General features: G+C 40.7%; 1 protein-coding gene across 50 annotated transcripts in view; it reads left to right on the forward strand.

Moving 5' to 3' along the window:
- Nucleotides 1–21970, forward strand: part of SORBS1 (sorbin and SH3 domain containing 1) — a 304222-nt gene that overhangs the window by 189897 nt on the left and 92355 nt on the right. For all 50 annotated transcript variants that reach the window (XM_036735337.1, XM_036735348.1, XM_036735343.1 and 47 more), the window contains 2 exons: nucleotides 5752–5896; nucleotides 21423–21452. In XM_036735337.1, the coding sequence (XP_036591232.1) occupies nucleotides 5752–5896; nucleotides 21423–21452 (175 nt within the window). The remainder of the gene's footprint in view (nucleotides 1–5751; nucleotides 5897–21422; nucleotides 21453–21970) is intronic.

The raw sequence follows: 21970 nt of genomic DNA on the forward strand, positions 1-21970 counted from the left end.
CACAGCTTCCAGGAGTTCTTTTTGTACAAGCAAATTGACTAGTGGTTAATGTAGAGGGTTAGGGCTCCTTTGGTCTCATCCATTGGGGAATATGTGAAAGACTCTGTCCTTTTGATGGCAAGAAAACAACTTCAGATACAGCACGGTATAGTAGACAGAGTCAGCTGGACTTAAAGTTGGGGAGACCTGGGTTCAAATCCCACCTCAGACACAATAACTGCCTGACTCTGGATGAGTCGCTTGACCTCTCTGGACCTCAGTTTCTTCATTTGTAAAAATGAGGGGGAGGGGAGTTGAATTCAGTCACCTTTAAGGTCCCTTCTAGCTTTACATCTATGATCCTGTTGCATATTTCAGAGAAGAAGGATCAGGGGAGGGTGTTTCTGGGAATTTGAGTCCCTCCAGGGTCCCCAACATAGCCCTGGCCCTCCCTCGTGGATCTAGCTACCCAAGTTATCACTGCATCGGTGCTCATCAGACATTGTTCATCTGTGAATTCAGAGACATTCAAGGATCTTTCACCTTCACGCTGCCTAAACATCCCTTTGTTACCAGAAAGGTGGGACTGGGGATTATGCTACTGGTCCCATCCCCCAGTGCCCAAGGAAGGCACTTTGCATGCCACTCAGGGAACACAAAAATGCATAGCTATCATCACAAATATATTTTTCTCAGGTATGTACCAGCATGTATCATTTTGGCCAAAAAAGGCAATTGCTTAGAGGTCAACCTGCTAATAGTAAGCCTCTTGCCACTTGGGTAGGCTTTGGAGAGTAGATCTGGCCTATAACCAAGACCTTTCCCAAAGCCTTTCCAGCCTGGTAGAATCTGTCATAGCTTATTCACCTCTGGCGTCATAGCCTTAGAGAACCCAGAGTCACTCGCCACATTAAAATGAGACTATAGAAAGGCCTAGGCAAAACTTGGACTAGGATGAGAAGGCATGCCTGGATTAAGACCTGCATGAGTGGAGGATACATATACATGAATAAGCTCAAAGATCTACTGATTTATTAAAGCGAGTCCCTGCATGGTGCCTTCCTATACTCATGCAGTAATGACGTCCTTTTTTGCCTCTCCAAGGTTTCTCCAGATATTCCCTATTGTCATGGAGGCACCTCAGATGCTTATAAAATTCCTTTCAAGGCAAGAAGAATCCTGGTTATTCACTTCCAACTTTCTTCCAGCCTTGTAAAATTATGTAATTGAAAGGACAGAAACTCCAGAATTCCATAGCCCTGTTTGTGGCAACTGGAATGATACTGTCGGTTCCCATCATGTAAGAGATCCTAGAATGAAGACATAGACAAGCTCTACCCCTTTCTCTGGATAAATGAAATTAAAAAATCTATACTCCAGGTCCCTTTGGCTGTTAGTGAGCTGTAGTCACACTTGCCACTTAGTGCCTGTGTGGCCTCAGGCAAGTCACTTAACCTCTAGGTCTTAAATCCCTATCTATAAAATGAAGAAGCTGGATGAGATTGCTTCTGGGGTTTTTTTCAGCTACGATATTCTATGTTCCCAGGGGAAAATGAAGCTTGAAGTAAGAGGTCCCTTCTGTCATGTAATCAACTGATTAAACAGTCATGAAAATTATGTTCAATACTGACAAGGCTTTAAAATTAAAGAAGCTTTATGTGATAAAATTAGCCTAAGTAGTTAAAGTTTAGTTGTACCATATCCCCTATTTTTTTTTAGTGGAAAGCAGGAAGGAAACTTTTGAGAATTCAGAACATCAGGGAAATTGTAGTGATTTCCCAATTAAAAAAAAAAACTGGACAAAGCAAAAAGGTCAAGATGGCCGGCTACATAGATTCCTCTGCTAATAGAGTGGTCCTTCAAATTCTTTGGTACAGCATGATGATTGGGCCAAAGAATGCTCATGAACTGGATCTACCCTGCCCAGCTAATATCCTTTGTCAGCTGCATTGAGAAAGATGGGCAGGATCAACATTGCCACTCATATTATGGTGTCAGTGTGGCATGGAGGTTCCTGTGCCAATCGAGCTCCCCAATCTTGTATGGTGTTAATTGGAATGGTTTCTATACATTTTGGAGACCACAAGGACAATTCATTTTTCACAAAAGCTTTTACTTCTGAATCGTTAGCTAGGCATAAGTTAAGTTTTTGTCCATTGCATCATATGTTAAATGCACCAGGGGAGCTTGATATAGAATAAATCCTTTTGCTATATAATATATATATATACATATATTTTTATATTGTATATATAATATAAAAAACAAATCCTTTTACTAGTTGTGCCATGACTTACTTATGTGTAAGTCTGAATTTTTCCATCCAGTTTGTTTAAAGTGATTGTATGATATGGTGATTGTAGAGCATGGCCAGAACGAGATGGTCTTGATTTTAGAAATTTGTCTATACCACCTGGATGCAATTGGGCTTTAAATTGGTGGTGCACATAGTGCTGGGTGTTTTGGAGTTTGGCCTTAGGGAGAAAGTCAAAAGGTAAGCAGCATGGTTCTTTCCACTAAGTAGGTAGTGACCTAGTGGACTCTTGTCTTCATCTTTTCCTTCACTATTTCTACGGGTCTTAGACCTCATTAAAGTGGGTACACCTCCTAAATATGCAGATTCCAATCCATCTGCATCTGCTTATCCTGTGAGATTTTTGTCCTCACTTATTATTTTCAAGTACGAAGGAAGGAATAAACTCACATGTCAATAGGTCAGAGATACTCTGATATCTTGTAGTCACTTGTATAGCTTTTAAAGGATAACAACTTAATAATAATAATAATAATAGCTGGCATTTATAAAGCACTTCAAGGTACATAGTGCCATGAGCTTTCCCTGTGTTATTTAATTTTAGTCTTATCCTAACAATAAAAATAATAATAATAATAAATAAGAGCTAGTATTTGTATACTTAAGGGCTATAAGGAACTATACATACAGTATTTCTTTGGATCCTCACAACAACCCTGTAAATTACTATGAAGGAACTGAGGCTAGGAGTTTAAGTGACCTCTCCAGAGACACATAACTACTAAGTATCTGAGGCAGGATTCAAACTCAGGTCTTCCTATTTCCAAGACTAACACTGTGCCACCTGACTGCCCAAACCCTAACTTGTCATAGGATCAAAAGATCATAGATTTAGAGCTAGAAGGGATTCTAGAGGTCATTTAATCTTACTGCCTCATTTTTACATTTGAAGAAACTGAGGCCCAAAGAGGTTATGACTTACCCAAGGACACACAACTATATGTGATGAATGACAAAGCCAAGTTGGAATACAGATGCACTGACTAAAGTTCCATCAATCTTCCATTGTTGACTATACTGCTTTTATAGTATTTCTAAGTACCTGATATTGACAGAATTCATGTGAGTTGAGAGGTTATATGGAAGGGTGGATGGTGGGCTGGACTTGGAGAGAGGAAGACCCAGGTTCAAGTCCCAACTCTGGCACATACTGGCTGTGTCGCCTTCAATAAATCACTTTATTTCTCAGTGCCCCAGGCAGCTCTATAAGCTTCTAACTTATAAACATGTTGCTGGTCTGTATCCATGAAGGAAGGCTCCTCACCAAGTGTTCCCCACATTGACAAAATAATTGATTTGGATCAAACCTGCACCCCATATTAGAGATTTTTTTTTATGTTTTCAAGGGAAGTACTTTAAAAGTGCTAATTTTTGTTGTTCAGTTATGTCCAACTTTTTATGACCCCATTTGGAGTTTTCTTGGCAAAGATGCTGGAGTCATGTCTTTTCTTTCTCCGGCTCATTTTATAAATAAGGAAACCGAGGCAAACAAGGTTAAGTGACTTGTCCAGAGTTACACAGCTAGTAGGTGTCTGAGGCTGGAAAACGAGGCTTCCTGACTCCAGACCCAGCACTGTGCCACCTAGCTGCCCTTTATTTTTTACACAATATCTTTTTTAAATAGGTACATGGTACCTCTCAAAGCATTTCCCCCAACCTCCTCATTTTGTAGGTAAGGGAACAGAGGTTCAGAGAGAGAAAATGTCTGTACCCAAGGATGCACTACTAACAAGGGACAAGAGCCCAGGTGTCCTAGCTCCTAGGACCTCTTTCTACTCTTCCATGTTGCCTCAGAATGTGAAGGTCAGGATTTTTATAGATTATTTATCTTCACAGTCTCTTTTTGAAAAGAAGATTTTGGGAGGGGTGGCGATGTTTAGAACTATGATTTCATGAATGTAGGTTTCTCCTTGTGTGGAAACTTCCTTCACTGATGCAAATCTACAACTCCTAATTTAGAGAGTTTCTTGGGATACTGGGAGGTTAAAGGATTTTCCCGTGGTCACACAGAGGGAAGACTTGATCTCAAGTCTTCCTGCCTCCAAGGACCTGCCTCTATCATCTATTCCATATTGCCTTTCTTGAAAATAGAGATAGGTATTAGGTAGGTATTCCATTTTACAAATGGTCGAATTGAGACACCAAGAGATTACAAATCAGGACTAGGGATTAGGAGCCAACATCATGGGGTCAGTGATTGAGGTTCATGGACCAGGGCTCTATCCCCCAGACTTTCGAACCTTTCCAAACTCATATGATTAAACCAGCTTCCAGTCTTTTAAAATCATGGGCAGATGTTCTCTGCCCAAAATGTTGGATGAAGATGCAACATCTTCGTTTATGATATGGAAAAACCATGATGGGTTTTGCAGTCAATGTACATTTATCATGCAACAATATTAGTCATGAGCCCTTTGCCAGACACTGTGGGGACTACAAAGAGACATATAACATAGTCTGTGTCTTCAAGCTCACAGCCTACTTGAGATCTTCATGAACCTGTTTTAAACTCGTATTCATTTAAAAAATTTTATTTTGAAACTACCTTAAGATCAATATTTTGACCTTAGGGATATATATTCCAGATTTTTCCTATAAAGCTGTGTTAGATTTACACATTTGTTTACCCAGGGAAGCAGCGAAATCCCTTTTAAGTCATTTTGAAAGGTTTCTTTTCCATTTCTTTTTTAAAAGAACAATTTCATCTATTGTTATCACTACACCAGTTCTTAGATGGAAACTAACTTAATAGTTCCTTCTACCAGAGTCCAGGTAGGCCAGTGCCCGTGCCTAGATTTGGGTCAGGATGGCTCGTGTATTTTTTTCATGTGATTCTTATCAACGAGATCCACCCTCCTGCAATTCTCAGGCCAATAAAAGGAGACAGCCATCTTGGATAATTTCCAAAACTTGGAACACAGCCCTAGTGAAGTCTTCCAGGGATGATGTGGCAGGGGCGCCCCTCTAAGGGGTGCCGTTGGTTATATGCCACCTGTTCTTGGGTTGATGTTGTGTTTGTGTCACTCTGTCTCGTGTTTCTCTCCATGATAGTACTAAACTTTTCCTGGTTTCCCTCACTAAGCCAGCTCTTGCCCCTGGGTTTATCCATTCAAAAGTGCATGAGTTTTGCATGCTATGTTGTTCCGGATTTGGATATCCTTTTCCAGTAATTAGATGGATTCATGGCTTGTTTCCAGGTAAAAATTATGTCTGCTAAAACTTAAACTTACAGGTCTGTCATCACCTTCTTCACACTAATAAAACAAAAGGAAAACAATCATATTAGTACATTTCTGATTGAAATTAACAGTGTAATGTGTAATCAAGATGCTCTGTTTCTGTATTTCAGCTACTGCATTTCTTTTTATAATTACGGTATCTCCTGGCTTTAAATTTCTGTTTGTGTCAGCCCCAATTTTATGCTTTTATCAGCAGTTTAAATGCATTCTTCTTTACAGGGTGCAGATTCTCTGGTAAATGAAGTTTCTTCACCCCGCATTGGGACTGATTCCCAGATTTTCCCACCAGTCAGCAAGCCTTCATCTGCTTACCCTTCCACTACCATCGTTAATCCCACCATTGTGCTTCTGCAACACAATCGAGGTAAGGAAGCGTGACACTGTGCCTCCTCATTTTAATTACAGCTGGTTTGATGGGTAATCATGGTCTTGCAAATGATTTTCAGAAGGCTTCCTTGCCTACCATGATACTTTCCATAAGTGCCATTTCCTTCTTTGGCACTAGCATTGCTGCCTCCTCTGTGGTGACCTGATACCATCTGCTAGGTCCCATGGCCTTCCCAGAGGAATAGGGCAGCTGTAACAAAAAGAGGCTCGTGCTTATCCCCTTGAAATGATGGCAAGTGGACAGCCACCGTCTTGGTTCAGGCCCTCATCACTTCATGCCTGTCGCAAAAGCTTTCTAACTGATCTTCCTGCTTCAAATCTTTCCCCACTCCAATCCATCTTCCACTCAGCTGCCAAAGGGATTTTTCAAAAGTGTAGGCTTGACCGTATTGCATCCACTCCTCCCCACAATAAACTCTAGAGACTCTCTATTACTTCCATGATCAAATAGAAACTCTTTTCCTTGACATTGGAAGTTATTCATAAACTGGCCCCTTCCAACCTTTCCAGACCTATAACACTGTATTGCCCTCCACGGATTCTACAGTCCTCTAATAGAAACCCTGACCTGTTTGTTGTTCCTCACCCATAATGCTCTATCCTATGTTTATCCTTCGTACCACCTGTCTACCTGCTTACCTCTATTTCTGAGTTTTCTTGGTTTCTTCAGGACTCACCTGAAAGCCTACCTTCTATATCCCTTACCTATATATCAGTTTGGATTTCTGTAAGAAAAGTGATTACATTGTTCATGCCCTTTGATCCTGCTTCCTCTTTACTGGGCATATAATTTCAAGGAAGTCAAAGACAAAAACAAAGTTTTGACATATACCCAGATCATTACAACAACACACTATAGGTGCCCATCAGTTGGGGAATGCCTGAAAATAAACAAACAAACTGTGGTATATGAACATAATAGAATATTGTTGTGTTTTAAGAAATGACAGATATGAGAAATTCAGAGAAGCATAGAAAGTTTTCCATTATGTGAAGCACAATAAAAAAGCTAAACCAAAAGAATGTAATACACAATGTCTAAATCAATGTAAATGAAAAGGAAGTGGAACTCTGAGTGACTGTGAAACCAATGATTGCTTTGGATGAATAGACAGTGAAGCTTACAATTGTCTTCCATGGCGGAGGGGTGAGGGATGATAGGACAGAAAGTCCTATACATTGTGAGTTGCTGTCACTGTATAAGATATTTTTGCTTGTTTCCCTTGGTTACGAAGGAAGATTCAATCAGGTGAGAGGAGTGAGTTTTTTTCCCTTTGAAATGACTGTGACTCAATGCCAAAAGACAGCAATAAAACATTTTTTTTAAAAAAGGAACTCAGGTAGCTCTATAAAGATCAGTCCAGTATATGATTGTACAATTAGACATAAAAAGAGTTGAAAGTCAGTTAGAACAAGTAGGAAGGTGGATGTTACACCAGGCTCCTAGGAAGAGTTAATGAGTATAGCTGGCCACTGCAAAATGAGGAGGGTGGAATAGATGAGCCCTAATCTCGCTTCCAGCTTTGAATTCTATACGCCTATGAATTTAGCTGGCAGCTAAAACAGAAAAAATGGGAACACACTGGGTTATATATAGTTCTTGTTTTCTGAACAAATAAAGCATACGAATTTAATGGGAGGGAGTTTTTCTTGGCACTAAATTTTAGCAAGAATTTATCATGTTACCTTATATAAGAAACAGTTATATAATGAGCGAATGAATGAATGAAAAGGCATTTATCAGGCACTTGCTGTGTTCCAAATACAAAAATAAGGACCATCCTTGCCCTCAAGGACTTATATCCTAGTAGGGATAGTCTACACGTATAGAGAAGAGGGGGGTCAGGGAAGGGAGTAGATCAACATACCCCTTCCATCCAGAAGCAATGTCAGTATTTATTGGATGATGGAAAGGTGGTGGTAGTGGTGATGGTAGGGAAGGAAGTTGCATGTGCGTAGTCATGGAGTTGCTGAAGAGATGATGGGAGAGTGAAGTAAAACATGGCCAGAGCCAGGCCTGGATGTAATAGGTGACTAAGGCAATCACTGATCGGGACAATGGGTGATCAGAGCTCGAGTTCAAGATGTACCAGTGACAAGGGAGCTGGTAAGAAGATGCCCGGGGCATTGTTCTTCAACTATGGCTGTGTCAAAACCAAATACACGTTCTTTGAATGAACACTTCATAAACTGAAGACTTAACATTAACATTCAGTAAAGGCTGTCCTATGGGGCTCTGAGAGAGTGTGTTTTGGGTAAGCTGTTTTCTAATGATCTAACTAATGTAAGGCTAGAGCTTAGAGAGCCTAACAATGAACAGCAACAGACAGCAATAATAGCTGGCCTATGTACCAGGCGCCGTGCTAAGTTCTTTCCAAATATGATTTCATTTGATCCTCATAACAATCCTGTAAGGTAGATGCTAATTTTTAGCATTTTAGTATCCTATTGTTTAGAGTTAGTATTTTATACTTGTATTTAGTATTTTATATTTGAGGGCGGCTAGGTGGCCCGGTGGCCTGGAGTCAGGAAGACTCATCTTCCCAAGTTCAAATCTAGTCTGAGACACTAGCTGTGTGACCCTGGGCAAGTCACTTAACCCCATTTGCCTCAGTTTCCTTATTTTTAAAATAAGCCAGACAACACTCCAGTATCTTTGCCAAGAAAATCCCAAATGGGATCAGAAAGAGTCAGACATGACCGAAAAACAAGTGAACAACGATTTTATAGTTGTGGAAGCTGAGACAGACAGAAGTTAACTGACTTACCCAAGGTCACATAGCTAGTATCTGAGGACAGATTTGAACTCAGGTCTTCCTGACTCTAGATACCATGTTCTAGCCATGGCACCACCTGTCTTCCTCCCCATGAAGAATTACCCTGTATGTTATTAGATTGATTCTTTCAAATCTCAGCAGTCTAAAATGAACTTTTGGTAGATGTTGGATCCCAGTCAATACCTCTCTGAGGAGTACTCTGAATGTGGATATTCTGTGCTGATTAAAGAGGAATCCACATGTTTAGATACCAGATGAATGGGAGGCAAAGTTAACATTCTGTTGAAAAAAGATGAGGAGCCTGGCTTGTTTTCCCATCCAGATGGAGGGCCAGCCCACTTCCTTGTGGAGGAGGCCTCATAAAAGGAACTTGGAATATGCTCCAAAACATGGATGAGGATTTGATCTGGCACATTAACAATAGACTCCATCTCAGTATGAAAGGCCCAGGGACCTTAGCATCCTCAGTTCACTAGACTCCGACCTGCAAGTTCTGAACGGGACTGGTTGCCTAGGGTATGTGTTGCTTCATCTATTAGAATCAGAACCTACCTGAGTGGAGGTAATATAGTCAGGGCATATATAGTCTTTATGCACTGGATAAGTTTATCTACTCTCCATCTACTCATAATTAGGTCATCCGGATGTGGGGTTCAGTTTCTGTACCTCGAGATCCTGAACTGGACTGGGAGAACTATTAAATATCAGATCTGAACGTTTCAAGCAGGAATTATTCATCAATCACTTCACCCATAGAAGGACCTCTGAGTGACTCTGATAAGCCATCTTATTTTGAGAACTGCATGTGAAAGAGCCTTGCAGGATAAATTTGCTACCAAATGCTCCCCTTTGTAGTAGAAGGAATTGACTTGTTGGATGGAGTGATTTGTATAGGCCATCTGCATGGAAAGAAATATCTACCAAGTGCAACCACTTTTGTGTAACTGATGCTCTACCAAAGTTCTGCTCAGATGCTTTATTGTAGCATGAATGTGCTCTTGGGGTCTCAGAGGCTCAGTGGAGCACAAGATCTTCCAGGCCCTGTCAAACCAGAAAGGCTTTGAGGATGGGTCCCTTGATAGCTTCTAAGTCAGTTGACCTAAGAGCCACCTTAATTAAGTTTGGAGAGAGTCAGCCACCAGGTTAGCTATAGGTGATGGCTTTTTTTGGAAATCTTTTGAATTTGCAGATACTCTTGAAGGATGTCTATGACCTCAGAGGGTGTTGTGGGTCCTTCGTTTCAGTGAAAGGGGTACTCACATGGACAAAATCACTCATCCTTAATATATTGAAGAATTTTGATGCTAAGGAGCTCTTTCTGATAATAACTAATCATTGGGTCTGTTCCAGTTTGAGATAAAACCATGGCATAAACGTCATGGGGGAGGGAGTTTCTTTCCATTTGAGATCATCAGCTTGGATTCTTTTAGCTTCAAATGATTTAAACAGATGTTTTAAAGGGAATGGAATGACTAGGTCGGTACCCAGAGAGAACCTTGGAATATACAGGATACAAGTCATTGGGGAGATCATTCAATTATATTGTTAAATGAAATAACAAACCTAGATATCAGTGGATCAAAGAGCATAGATTTAGGGGAAGAGGAAGGTCATAACATTTGTTAAACACCTGTTATGTGTCAAGCACAAGTACAAACATTATTTCATTTCATTTAGAGCTGGAGAAGATCTTAGTCCAAGCCCTTCATTTTAACAGATGAAGAAACTGATCCCACAGAGTTTGTGACTTGTCCATGGTCGCTATGGTAGTGAATACCAGAGCTAGGCTTTGAACTGAGATTTCCTGATTCCATAGCCATCATTCTTTCCACTGAACCACACTGTGCAGAGATATGTACCTCTTCAGCACAATAGAAAGAATGATTAATTTGGGGGGGGGGGTTAGAATTTGAGTCCCAACTGTGTCACTTACTAACTTTGTGACTTTGGGAAAGTGACTTTGTGACATTGGCCCATCGTTTTATCATCCACAAGACAAGAAGGTGGGACTGGGTGATCTCTGAAGTCCCTTGCAGATCCAACATTTTGTGATCTGTGATACTTTTTGAATCATGGGCAGCAGTGTGTGTATTCTGCTTCGGTAGATTACATGTTTTGGATAGCTGAGGCCAAAACTATCCATTGGCTTCTCTTATAGTCTAGGATAAAAAAAAAGGGCCAAAACTTAATAAGTCTGTGAGTGGCTTCTTCTGAACTGAATTTATGGTATTGTCTTCATAAATCAGGATTTTTTGTTTCTAATTCCCAGCAGTCTTGGTCAAACCAAGAAGAGGGAAGGCCCGTTCTCCACACCAGCATGGAGACAGCAAAGACTGTCTTCAGCCTCTCTGTAATCTCTTAATTTATAGTTTAAGGGAAAGTTTCTCCCAGAGGACAGCAGGAATGGAGTGTTAAAAATTCTTTAGGCCTAAGAAAATTAATCATAGAGATGGAGAAACCCTTGCTACATCTTAATCATGTTATCATCATAATCTTTCCATTCCAGTTCTATATATAAGTGGAATTAGTGAAAGCAAGATTGAATGGCAGAATAAGTTTAAGGAGGGAATGATGGCTTTTGACCTGGTTTAGATTATTTATCTCAAGAATGAAGATAAGCAATTAGAAACTGACTTTCAAATAGCTGATGTTACTGGTCCCTTGGTTAGGAGTTGAAGTAACATTTCCCCTAAATCTATTTCAGAAGCTGCTCTTTAATACTGTTCAATTTCAATGCTAAGTTATTTTTACTAGGCTTGTCTTTTTAAAAATTCAGTCAATTGTTCTTGCAGACATGGCCCCCGGGGCCATTTCACTACATCCAGGTGGTGTAGTGGATAGAGTGTTGGGCCTGGGATCAGGAAGACCTGAATTCAAAACCAGCCTCAGACACTTATAGATGCGTGACCTTGGGCAAGTCACTTAAGGTAATAATAGCACCTCTCTCCCAAGGTTGTTACGAGCACCAAATGAGATAATGGTCATAAAGTGCTTAGCACAACACCTCTCACATTGTTATTTAGTTGTTTTTCAGTTGTGTCCAACTCTTCGTGACCCCTTTTGGAGTTTTCTTGGCAAATATACTAGAGTGGAAGGCAAGCAGGGGTAAGTGACTTGTCCAGGGTCACATAGCTAGTAAGTGTCAGAGGTCAAATTTGAACTCAGGTCTTCTTGACTCCAGGCCCGACACTCCATCCACTATGCCACCTAGTTGCCCCAACCTAGCACACAGTAGGCACTTAATAAGTGATTGTTCCCTTCCCTTCCCAATCTAGATTCCCGATTCCTAGTCTGGTTCTCTTTCTGTGAGTCAATGTTGCGTCAGATGGATTGAGGTTACTGGTGCTAATTCAGGTGGTTGCCAAGGTGATTTTGGGTACCTATGGAAGCAGTATTAACTTCAGTTAGAGGGAACTGTACTCTAAGGCACAGCCATCATTCTTGTCAGGGAGCTAAAATTGAATTGAGAAGAATGGGTTCTTATTATAGGTACCCAATCATTGAGAAGTGTGCCCAGAAATATCCTCAAGGTCAGAGCAAAATGCGACTCTTTACCTTTAAGGGATTGAGATTCCATGATTCCATGTTCACTAATGAATACCACTGGGGTTGGTCAGACTTCATTCATCTTGGCTGAGATGCAGGATGGCCATTCATTTCTCAACTTTTGTTGGGGTAATTTATGGGCTTCCTGGCCCAGTCCATCTGAGGAGGGGATAGCCTTAATAAGGAGTCATCCACATGAAAAGATAGTAATGGGCAGCTAGGTGGCATGGTGGTAGAGCTGGAATCAAGAAGTCCTGAGTTCAGATCCAGCCTCAGATGCTTTGGCTATGTGACCTTAGGCAAGTCACTTAACCCCTGTGTGTCTTAGTTTCCTCATATGTCAAATGGGGAATAATAAGCACCCCTCCTTCCCTAGGTTAATACATATTTGTAAGGCTCCTTTCAAACTTTAAGGCACTATACAAATGCCAGCAATTGTTATAATTATTTTTATAGCCTATAGCTAGAAAGAATGGGATTAAGTGAGGGTAAAGATCAGCGTGGGCTGCTGAGTCATCAACTGAAAAAAATGATTTGGAAGACAATCATACCCAGAAATGTGCTGAAGCCAGGTCGAGCTCTGCTTGTGACAGCCCATTGTTAAATTTTCATCTTAAACATTTGTGTATTGGGCATTGGCAAACACTGCAAATCAGGGCTTGAGTTATTGTTTGTTGGTTGTCTAGTCTTAACAAAGTAATGGAAAAAATGTTGATGATGCATATTAAATTTATAAATTTGTCGTGGGCACACTCCCTCCCCCCATTCGCAGAGAGCTGGTTGTTAACCGTTTATCAGCACACCCCTGATTATATCCCCGATGCAGCTAGATGGCACAGTGTATAGAGCAGTGGGCCTGGAGTCAGGAAGACCTGACTTCAAACAGAGCCTCAGATACTTACTGTGGATAAGTTACTTAACCTCAATCTGCCTCAGTTTCTTCAACTATGAAATGGGATAATAACAGCTCCTACCTCCCAGGTACGTGATAATTTGAGATAATAATTGAGATAATTATTCTATAATCAAATGAGATAATTGCAAAGTGCTTAACAGTAGGTGCTCTCTAAATACTTATTCCCTTTCCTTCTCTTCCCTTCCACCCCCTATAAAACGGGGAAGTTGATCAGTATTGAAAAAGTATCTATTGAATCATATCCCCAGAGGACATCTAGTCCAGCCTCCGCCTTTTACAGATGAGGAAGCTGTAGCTCAAAGGATAAATCACTAGCAGGGCTGCCAAGGTAGAAAGAAGCAAAGGTGGGCTATAAACCCAGGTCTGCCAGGTGTCAGCCCACCTTTCTTTTTTCTGCTGTGTTAGGTCAGGATCCACAGATAAATATGGGGAAGTGGGGAAAGGCTCTGATTGGACTCAGGAGAGGAATGAGCAGAACAGATTGGTTGAGAAGGGCGGTGAATAAAAACATTATCAGATGAAGTTCTCAGTGGGGCAGAGGGTGGGGAAGGGCCAGATTGATTGGAAGGTCTCATCCTGGTATATCAGTCAGTGTGTTTCAGATCATATCTCAATAAGCCATAGTCTAATTTGCTTTTAGAATTATTGTGCCTGTAGTTTTTCCTTTCTCCTCTCTTGAGGCCGTGCTGTCAGCTGTCATTTATTACTATTGTTATTATTTTTATCTTTGTTTCTCATCTCCCCAACCACCATTTTTATATTTTGAGAGACATGCAAAAGAGTTCAGGAGGTTTTCTTTAACTGGTTTCCAGGACTCAAGAATGCTTCCAAGTGACAGTCTGGAACCCAATGTAGCACAGTCAGGATGTGTTGTGGTTCAGATGTCAAAGAGTCAGGATTCAAAGAGATCTTGGCACATTAAAACATCAGGCTGAATCCGATAAGATGAAACTTCATAGGGAGAAATGTAAAGTCTTTCACTTTGGTTCAAAAAATAAACTTCACAAATATACAACAGGGAAAGTCATAGTAGACAGCAATTCATCCAAAGATCTGGAGATTCTAGTGGACTGAAGCTTCAGTTGCCTGAAGAGTCAAACTCAAAGGTATTATATGATAGGCAAAAAAAAAAAAGTAATACAGCCTTAGGCTACATTAAGAGAGATTTAGTTTCCAGGACTAGGAAAGCGACAATTCCACTATCCCCTGCCCTGGTTGGACCACATATGGAGGATTGTGTTCAGTTGTGATCACCGCATCTTAATAAACAGGAGATAAAATAAAAGAATGCAACAAAGATGGTGAAAAGCCTTTGTTTGCCTCAGTTTCCTTATCTGTAAATCTGTAAAATGGGCATAATAGTAGTACCTGTCTCCTAGAATTGTTGTGAGGGTAAAATGAGATAGTGTTTGTTTACTTTGCAAGCCCTGATGCCTTATATAAATGCTAGCTATTATTATTATTACTAGTAGTAGTATTAATTGTAGTGGTAGTTGTTGTAGGAGTAGCAGTGGTAGTTGTAGTAGTAAAAGTTGTTATGGTAGGAGTAGCAGCTATAGTTGTAGTGGTAATAGTAGCAGTGGTAGTTGTATTAGTTGTGATAGTAGTAGTAGTGTAGTAAGAGCAGTAGTAATAGTTGTGTAATAGTAGTAGCTGCAGTGGCAGTTGTAGTGCTAATAGTTGTAATAGTACTAGCAGTGGTGGTAGTAGTAGCAGTGACAGTTGAATAGTTGTAGTAATAGTAGTAGTTGTTGTAGTAGTAATAGGAGTGGTAGTAGTGGTGGTGGTTGTATTAGTACTAGTAGTAGTAGTAGTAGTGTTAGTTGTTGTAATCATAGCAGTGGTAGTAGTAGTAGCAGTGGCAGTTGAATAGTTGTAGTAATAGTAGTAGTAGTAGTAGTAGTCGTAGTAGTAGTAGTAGTATGGCAGATAGGTGGGACAATGGATAGAGTGCTGCCTGGGATCCTTAACGGCCTGAATCTGTCCACTTCTCACCTTTTAATCTTTAAACAAGCTTCATGTCAGGCTGTCCTTTGGCTATCCAAGTAGGCTAATGCCTCATTTGTGTGCGGTGTTGTTGGGGAATAAAATGTTCCACCCGAGTGAATTTGGCAGGTTCCTGAAACGTTCCGTTTTTAAGCGTGAAATTTGTTTTTGCTTTAAGCATTTGGGGCAAAAATCTTTCTATAATTTTCATTTCAGGGCTTTTAGAACATGATAGGAAAATGGTATACAGGATGAAATGTCCCTTTTTGTGGGGGAGTACTTGGAGTTGTCAGTATGAATGACTGATTGCTGTGCTTTATCAGTGCACCCAGAGATGCTTGACGTGTGCTCGTGCGGAGAGGAGGTTTTGCTTCTGCTATGAGGCTCGTTTGCTTTTTCCGTTATTGTGTCTGTGGTTTTTCCTTTGTCCTCCCTCGAGGTCATGCTGATAGCTGTCACTTACTGTTACTGTTATTGTTCTTATGTGTGTTTCTGCCTCCCCAACCTTCTTTTAAAATATGTTTCTTCTAATCTACTGTGGGCAGAGAAACCAGATCACTAAATTTGATCAAATTACTTCTAAAAGAAAAGAGATTCCAAGCAAGGGCCTGCAAAACCTTGCAAAGCTTCAGACACAATTTTAAGTGACATATTTGAAGAGGAGAGGCACTGAGAGCTCTTATTATATTTATTTAGGAAAAAAAATATTCAAATATTTATTTCTGGGTGGCTCAGTGGCATAGTAGAGTGCTTACTTGGAGTCAGGAAGATCTGAGTTCAAATTATACCTCAGATACTTACTAGCTGTGTGACCCTGGGCAAGTCTACTGTCTGCCTCAGTTTTCCTCAATGGGGATGATAGTGGCACTTACCTCCTAGGGTTGTTGCGAGGATCAAATAACATTGGCTTATCACAGTGTCTGTCACATAATAGGTCCTTAATAAATGCTTATTTCCTTCCACTACTCCCCTCCCAGCCCTCCCTAGACATTGACAACATGTTCATGGGGAAAAACCTCACTTAAATCTTAGATCTTTGTGGAGAGGTCAGCAGTTTGCTCTCAGTGCCCTTTCTTCCATTTGATTGGCATCTAGACAACATGAGGCAATCCTTCAGGAAACATTTAATGGTGCAATTTATAAGGCTCGTGCTTAAACTAAGCCTTCCACGCCCTTGACAACTCTTGCTCAAAGAGCTCTGAAGCAATAATTGATGTATTGATCCAACAAACCCCAAGGTTCCAAAGTATGTTTCTAAGATATCCCTTCAGAATTCCCTTAGAAAATAAACAATTCTTTCCAAACTATACCTTGGAATTTGGAAAGAAAAAAAGGAAGGTAGACTAGCTATTTGCCAGTGCAGAATTTCAATGACAGTGATCACTTCCTCTGGTGTCAAATATACAGGACCTTCATGTCTGAGGTTGGCCTTGCTTTCCCCTTCCTTTGTCCCCCTCAGACGCTTATTAGCTGTGACACTGAGCAAGTTGTTAAGTCTCACAGTGTCTCATCTTTTTTTAAAATTAATTTTTAGTTCACAACATTCAGTTCCACAAGCTTTTGAGTTCCAAATTTTCTCCCTCTCCTTCCTCCCTTCCCTCTCCCAGAGATGGCATGCAATCCTATATAGGCTCTACATATACATTCACATTAAACATATTTTCACGTTAGTCATGTTGCAAAGAAGAATTAGAACCAATGGGATGAACTATGAGAAAGAGGAAACAAAACAAAAAAAAGAGAGAGTAAATGTCAGTGTCTCATGTTTAAAATGGTTGTTTTTGAATTGTGTCTGACTTTTCATGACCCCATTTGGGGTTTTATTGGCAAATATACTGGAATGGTTTTCCATTTCCTTCTCCAGCTCACTTTACAGATGAGGAAACTGAGGCAAACAGGGTTAAGTGACTTGCCCAGGGTCACACAGCTAGTAAGTATCCGAGGCTGAATTTGAACTCAGGTCTTCCTGACTCCAGGCCCAATTCTCTATCCACTGAGCCATAATCAATAGCCTCTAAGATCCCTTCCAGCTCTTTTAACAGGTGGTATTAACAGGTGAAGCAGAAATCTATTTTTATTACTCATACTTATTGACTAACGTTTTATGTTCCCCATTTAAAAAAAAAAAACTTGAGTGAAATATTTTATCTCTCTCTCTTTCAAGTGGAAACAACAAAGCCTTAGATTGGACTGCTTTTTTACTTAAGGGTAGCCCTTAGTTGATTTTTTCCCTCCCTTGTTTATCAGGTATTTTCAAGAGAAAAAAAAAAGCCTCCTTACTCCCGTTCTAAAGTGTCCAATAAACCAGTCTATTTCCAGAAGTTCCACTGACACTTACTAGTAGCACCTTCTTCCTTGTTGAAAATGTTGCTACTGAAGAAGAAAAGGGAACATGCAATTTCCTATGAATTTTTCTGAATCATCCTTTCTTTTTTATCTAAGTTAACTCAAATAGAAGAAGTAAGTTAGTGCCCAAAAGGGGAAGCAGTTTCATGTAGCAGATTGACTCATGAGTCAGAAACACCAACTTTCTCATCCTCACTTATGTTAGGAAGCCGTTCCATCATAGCAATATTGCTTGTGGTATTCATTGTCTCTCCCTTGGATATGTGAAACCCTCCAGACTTCACACGCAGATACCCTGTGGTTCCTGCCTCCATCTCAAAGCCAGGATTCCAGAAGAGACTATGAACTATGAAAACAGGATTTTGATATAGCCTGAGAACTGCTCCTGGAGCCTAGATGTAAAACTCAGGGAAGGAATGGAAATATCCCAGTCTGTTTCTTCAGAATCTCTTAGTGGTTCATTCCTGTTGTTGTTCAGTTGTTTCAGTCATGCCAGACTCTTCATGACCCCATGTGGGGTTTTCTTGGCAAAGATACTGGAGTGGTTTGCCATTTCCTTCTCCAGCTCATTTGACAGATGAGGAAACTGAGGCAAACAAGGTTAAGTGACTTGCCCAGAGTCACACAGCTAATAAGTGTGTGAGGTCAGATTTGAACTCAGAAAGATGAGTCTTCCTGGCTCTGGACCTGGCACTCTATCCACTGGGTCACCTAGCAACAACAATATGGGCCAGGCATTTAACACTTTACATTGTCATCTCATCTGATCCTCACAACAGCTCTGGGATATAGGAGCTTATTATTACCTCCATTTTTACAGATAAGGGAACTGAGGCAGACAGAGATTAAGTGACTTCCCCAGGGTCACACAGCTAATAGCTCAGGAAGGATTTTAATTCACATCTTCCAGTCTCAGAGAGCAGAACTCTACCCACAAGGCCACTTAACTGCTTCAAGTCACACACTCATTGAGCAGGAAGAGTTGAGAAGCACATTTGCCAAATCAGTCAATCAATATTTTTTGAGTGCCTACTGTTAGCCAGGCATTGTGCTTAGCATTGGTGCTACAAAAAAAAAAAAAAGGCAAAAGATAGCCCTTGTCCTCAAGGAGCACACAATCTAATAGAATATTAGAATGTTTGGGTGCCTAACTTTATATTATCAACCATTTTGAGAACCACTACACCCAGGCCTTTTTAAAAAACAAACCATAAATGGAGATCATGTCAGTAGAATGTCCTTGGCTTTGCTTTGGAATCTGCCCAGCTTGGCAGCTATATTCTGCCCCACACACCGTACTTGTAGATACAATTCCTAACAATTTTTTCAGTGTCCCTTGAAGCAATGATATCTTTACCCGACTTTCTGAAGCCTAGTTTAATCATTCTAAAAGAGATTTCTGCTCTTCCTGCCTTCATATAGAAAGTGTTCCTTTTAACTCAGCCCTGCTGGTATATAATGTATGAACATTTTGACCGTGCAGGCTGAGCTTTCCTCTGCTCTGAATTTCGCAAAGCAGTTCTAAGCTTCCAGTGAACAGAAATAGCCACACGGAATGTTTGCTCTCATGATCGCAGGATTATAAAACATCGTATCTGGATTGGACCTTAGAGACTATCTAGTTCAACCTTTGTTCTGCTTAGGAAGAAACTGAGACTCAGAAAAAGGATGGGGCCTGTCCAACTTCATGTAGCAGCAAAGAGCTGGGATTGGAACCCTGGGTCTCTGAATTCTAGTCTTAAACACTGTACACCACCCAGATATTCTTCTTGGAAGGCATTTCACACAAAACAGAGTGATATCTGCCTGTCTGGCTTACTATCTGTCTCTATCTCAATAGTAACAACATTTTTATCCACAAAGCATTTTATCAGCACTTTCCCATCGGTTCTTCCCAGAGTCCCTGTGTGGGAAGAGACCCTGAGTAAGGAAGAGACAGTTTTCCCCATTTTAAAAGTTTGGGAAACCAAGGTCAAGTGACTTGCTTCATGATTACACAGTTTAGTGGCAGTGAACATTCAAACTCAGGTTTGATTTTTTTTTATCCACATCTAGTATCTTTTCCACTATGAGATGTTGGCTCTCTGAAATGTTTGTTGAATTGAGTATAGCTGTCAAGTGGTAGTCCCTTCAAGATTTGTGCTTCCTAAAATTATTGCTATTTACTTGAAGTCAGCTGATGATGGGGGTGGGAGCAAAGGCAAGCAGAAAGCTTTTTTAATGTTGGTAAAGTATTTATAGTCCGGTGTGTGCTTTATATTTATTTTTATGGTGGTTCCAACTTTGGCATTTTTTAAGATAGCCACCATTTCTGTGTTCACTTACTTGTGTGTGTACCCAGAATATTCCAAAGGAGTATGACCTGTGGTCTAGGTCTCTCCAAAAGACTCTGGGTTCATATGGATGACTCTCATTCCTGGGGACCTGACCTGGGAGGGGTCAGTTTGACTTCTTGACTTCTTATGCCCCTACCTGGATTTCTCCAGTAAAATCTCTAAAATACGTCTTAGATATGATTCACATCTTGATTTCCCAAATGTAGGTATCAGGGTACTCACTTAACAATTTAGCTGTTGAGTATGGGTCAGTATTTACTTCCCCCACTAAAGAAATTGCCTAAGACTCCAAGAACCCATAGGAGCCCATGAACACATACAGAAATATAGAACGCTCAAACCCTTCTGGAAGGTGAAGGAAGATACTTTGTGGGACTGGTGAACAACTATTTCCCACTCACCTCTGACTCGCAACATCTAAGCAATTTATTAGCAGTACTATGGAAGGCTGGCATGGTGCGTATCTCCTGGCCCTTCGAGGCATGTCAGCTGTAAGAGCAGCCTGTTGGCGGGCCTCCTTTTTCTAAGAAACATGCTATTAAAGAAGCCTTTTCCTTCTGAGAGGCCAAGTTCTCCAACGCAGGAATTTATGAACCCAGGGATTACCTACAAAGTAATCTCTGAGGCTGGAGATATCCATTCTTGGAATTATTTATCTCTGACCTCATAAAAGGAAACAGAAAGATAGAAGAGGCTAGACCAGAAGCAGACGTCCGGAAACTCCCCTCTCGGGCTTCCCTGGGCAAGCGCAAGACTGTCAGCCCTCCCTCACTCAGATCAAAGTCAACTGCAAGTCATGTCATTATTTCTCTGATGTTATGGTCCTCTTTGAGAACAAAGGACAAACATAGCATGACTATCACTGTGGGCTTCTCCTGAAAGTCATCCTTTTCTGCTAACAGGAAGGACATTCAAAGAGAAAAGTACAAGAAAAGAAGAGTAATCCCACCTCCCTTGAATAGACTATGAAGGGGGCAGCTCCTCTATCATGTCATGTCAAGAAGCATTTATCAAGCAGCTACTATGCGCCAGGTGCTGTCCTCCAGTAGCAGTCCATGCTCCCAAGCCTCAGTCATCTGGTCATCAGGAGGCAACCTCTCTCTTTCTGAAGTCCAGTTTGTAAGGCGTCAGTGCCCAAAATCCACCTCTGTGGAAGATCCCCTTAAAGTGACTGCAGCAAGGTCTGTCCTCTATAATCTCATCACATGCATTTAAGGGGAGACTCAATAAATTGATCAGTGAATCCCTTGATCAATCCCCTTTATAGGAGGATCTACTGAATAAAATGGAGCCTTCTTGAGAGCAGGGCTTGTTTTTCATTTTGTCTTTATGCTTCCAACAACTAGCACAGCGCCTGGCACATAGTAGGTGCTTAATAAACACACATTGGAGTTAGGTGTCAGAGCTTGAGCCTCAGCATTACCCCTTGTAAAACCTACTTTGTCATTTTTGGTTGTTTTTTATTTTGGCATCTGAAAATAAAGGATGGTAAAGTCTGGTGAGTTTTGGAAAAGAATAACTTGTCACCAGATCTTCTTTGCCTTTCATGTGCCACGTGTTTTACTCACTTTTTGCTTTTTTCTTCTTTTATTACAGAGCAACAAAAGCGACTTAATAGTTTAACGGGTGAGTAGTAATCCCCTTTGCCTTCTTTCTTTCCAATGCTCCTTCTGCTAGGGCAAAGCATCCTGTCCTCTTTCAACTATCAAACAGTGCCCTTGGCAACCCAGGACACTGCCCAGACTACACTGAACTATACTTAAGATATTCCTCACTATGTTTTCACTTAGCTATAAGAAATTAGAATTGTGTTAGTATGTATAGATGGGTTATTTTTTCCTAACAGATCTTCTTACCCCTGACCCATGAAATTTTCACAGGAGTCCCACTTCACACTCTCAAATTTAGATACTTTACACACTCTGGATCTGCTGGTACCCTTGTATACCTCTCTCAACCTGAAACGTCTAGGTAGCTGTATCCAAAGACCCAAAATTCACCCTTAAATTATCTAGAGATTCATAACCAAAGCACACTTCTGTTCACACACTGCCTCATAACTGTGCTATTTGGACATGCTTTAGTTAACTAATCAATCATGCTCTCTGCTTTTGTGAACTTGTCTTCTCCACACTGAACTCCAT

This window comes from Trichosurus vulpecula, chromosome 8, assembly GCF_011100635.1.
Source record: "Trichosurus vulpecula isolate mTriVul1 chromosome 8, mTriVul1.pri, whole genome shotgun sequence".
Classification (NCBI taxonomy): Eukaryota; Metazoa; Chordata; class Mammalia; order Diprotodontia; family Phalangeridae; genus Trichosurus; species Trichosurus vulpecula.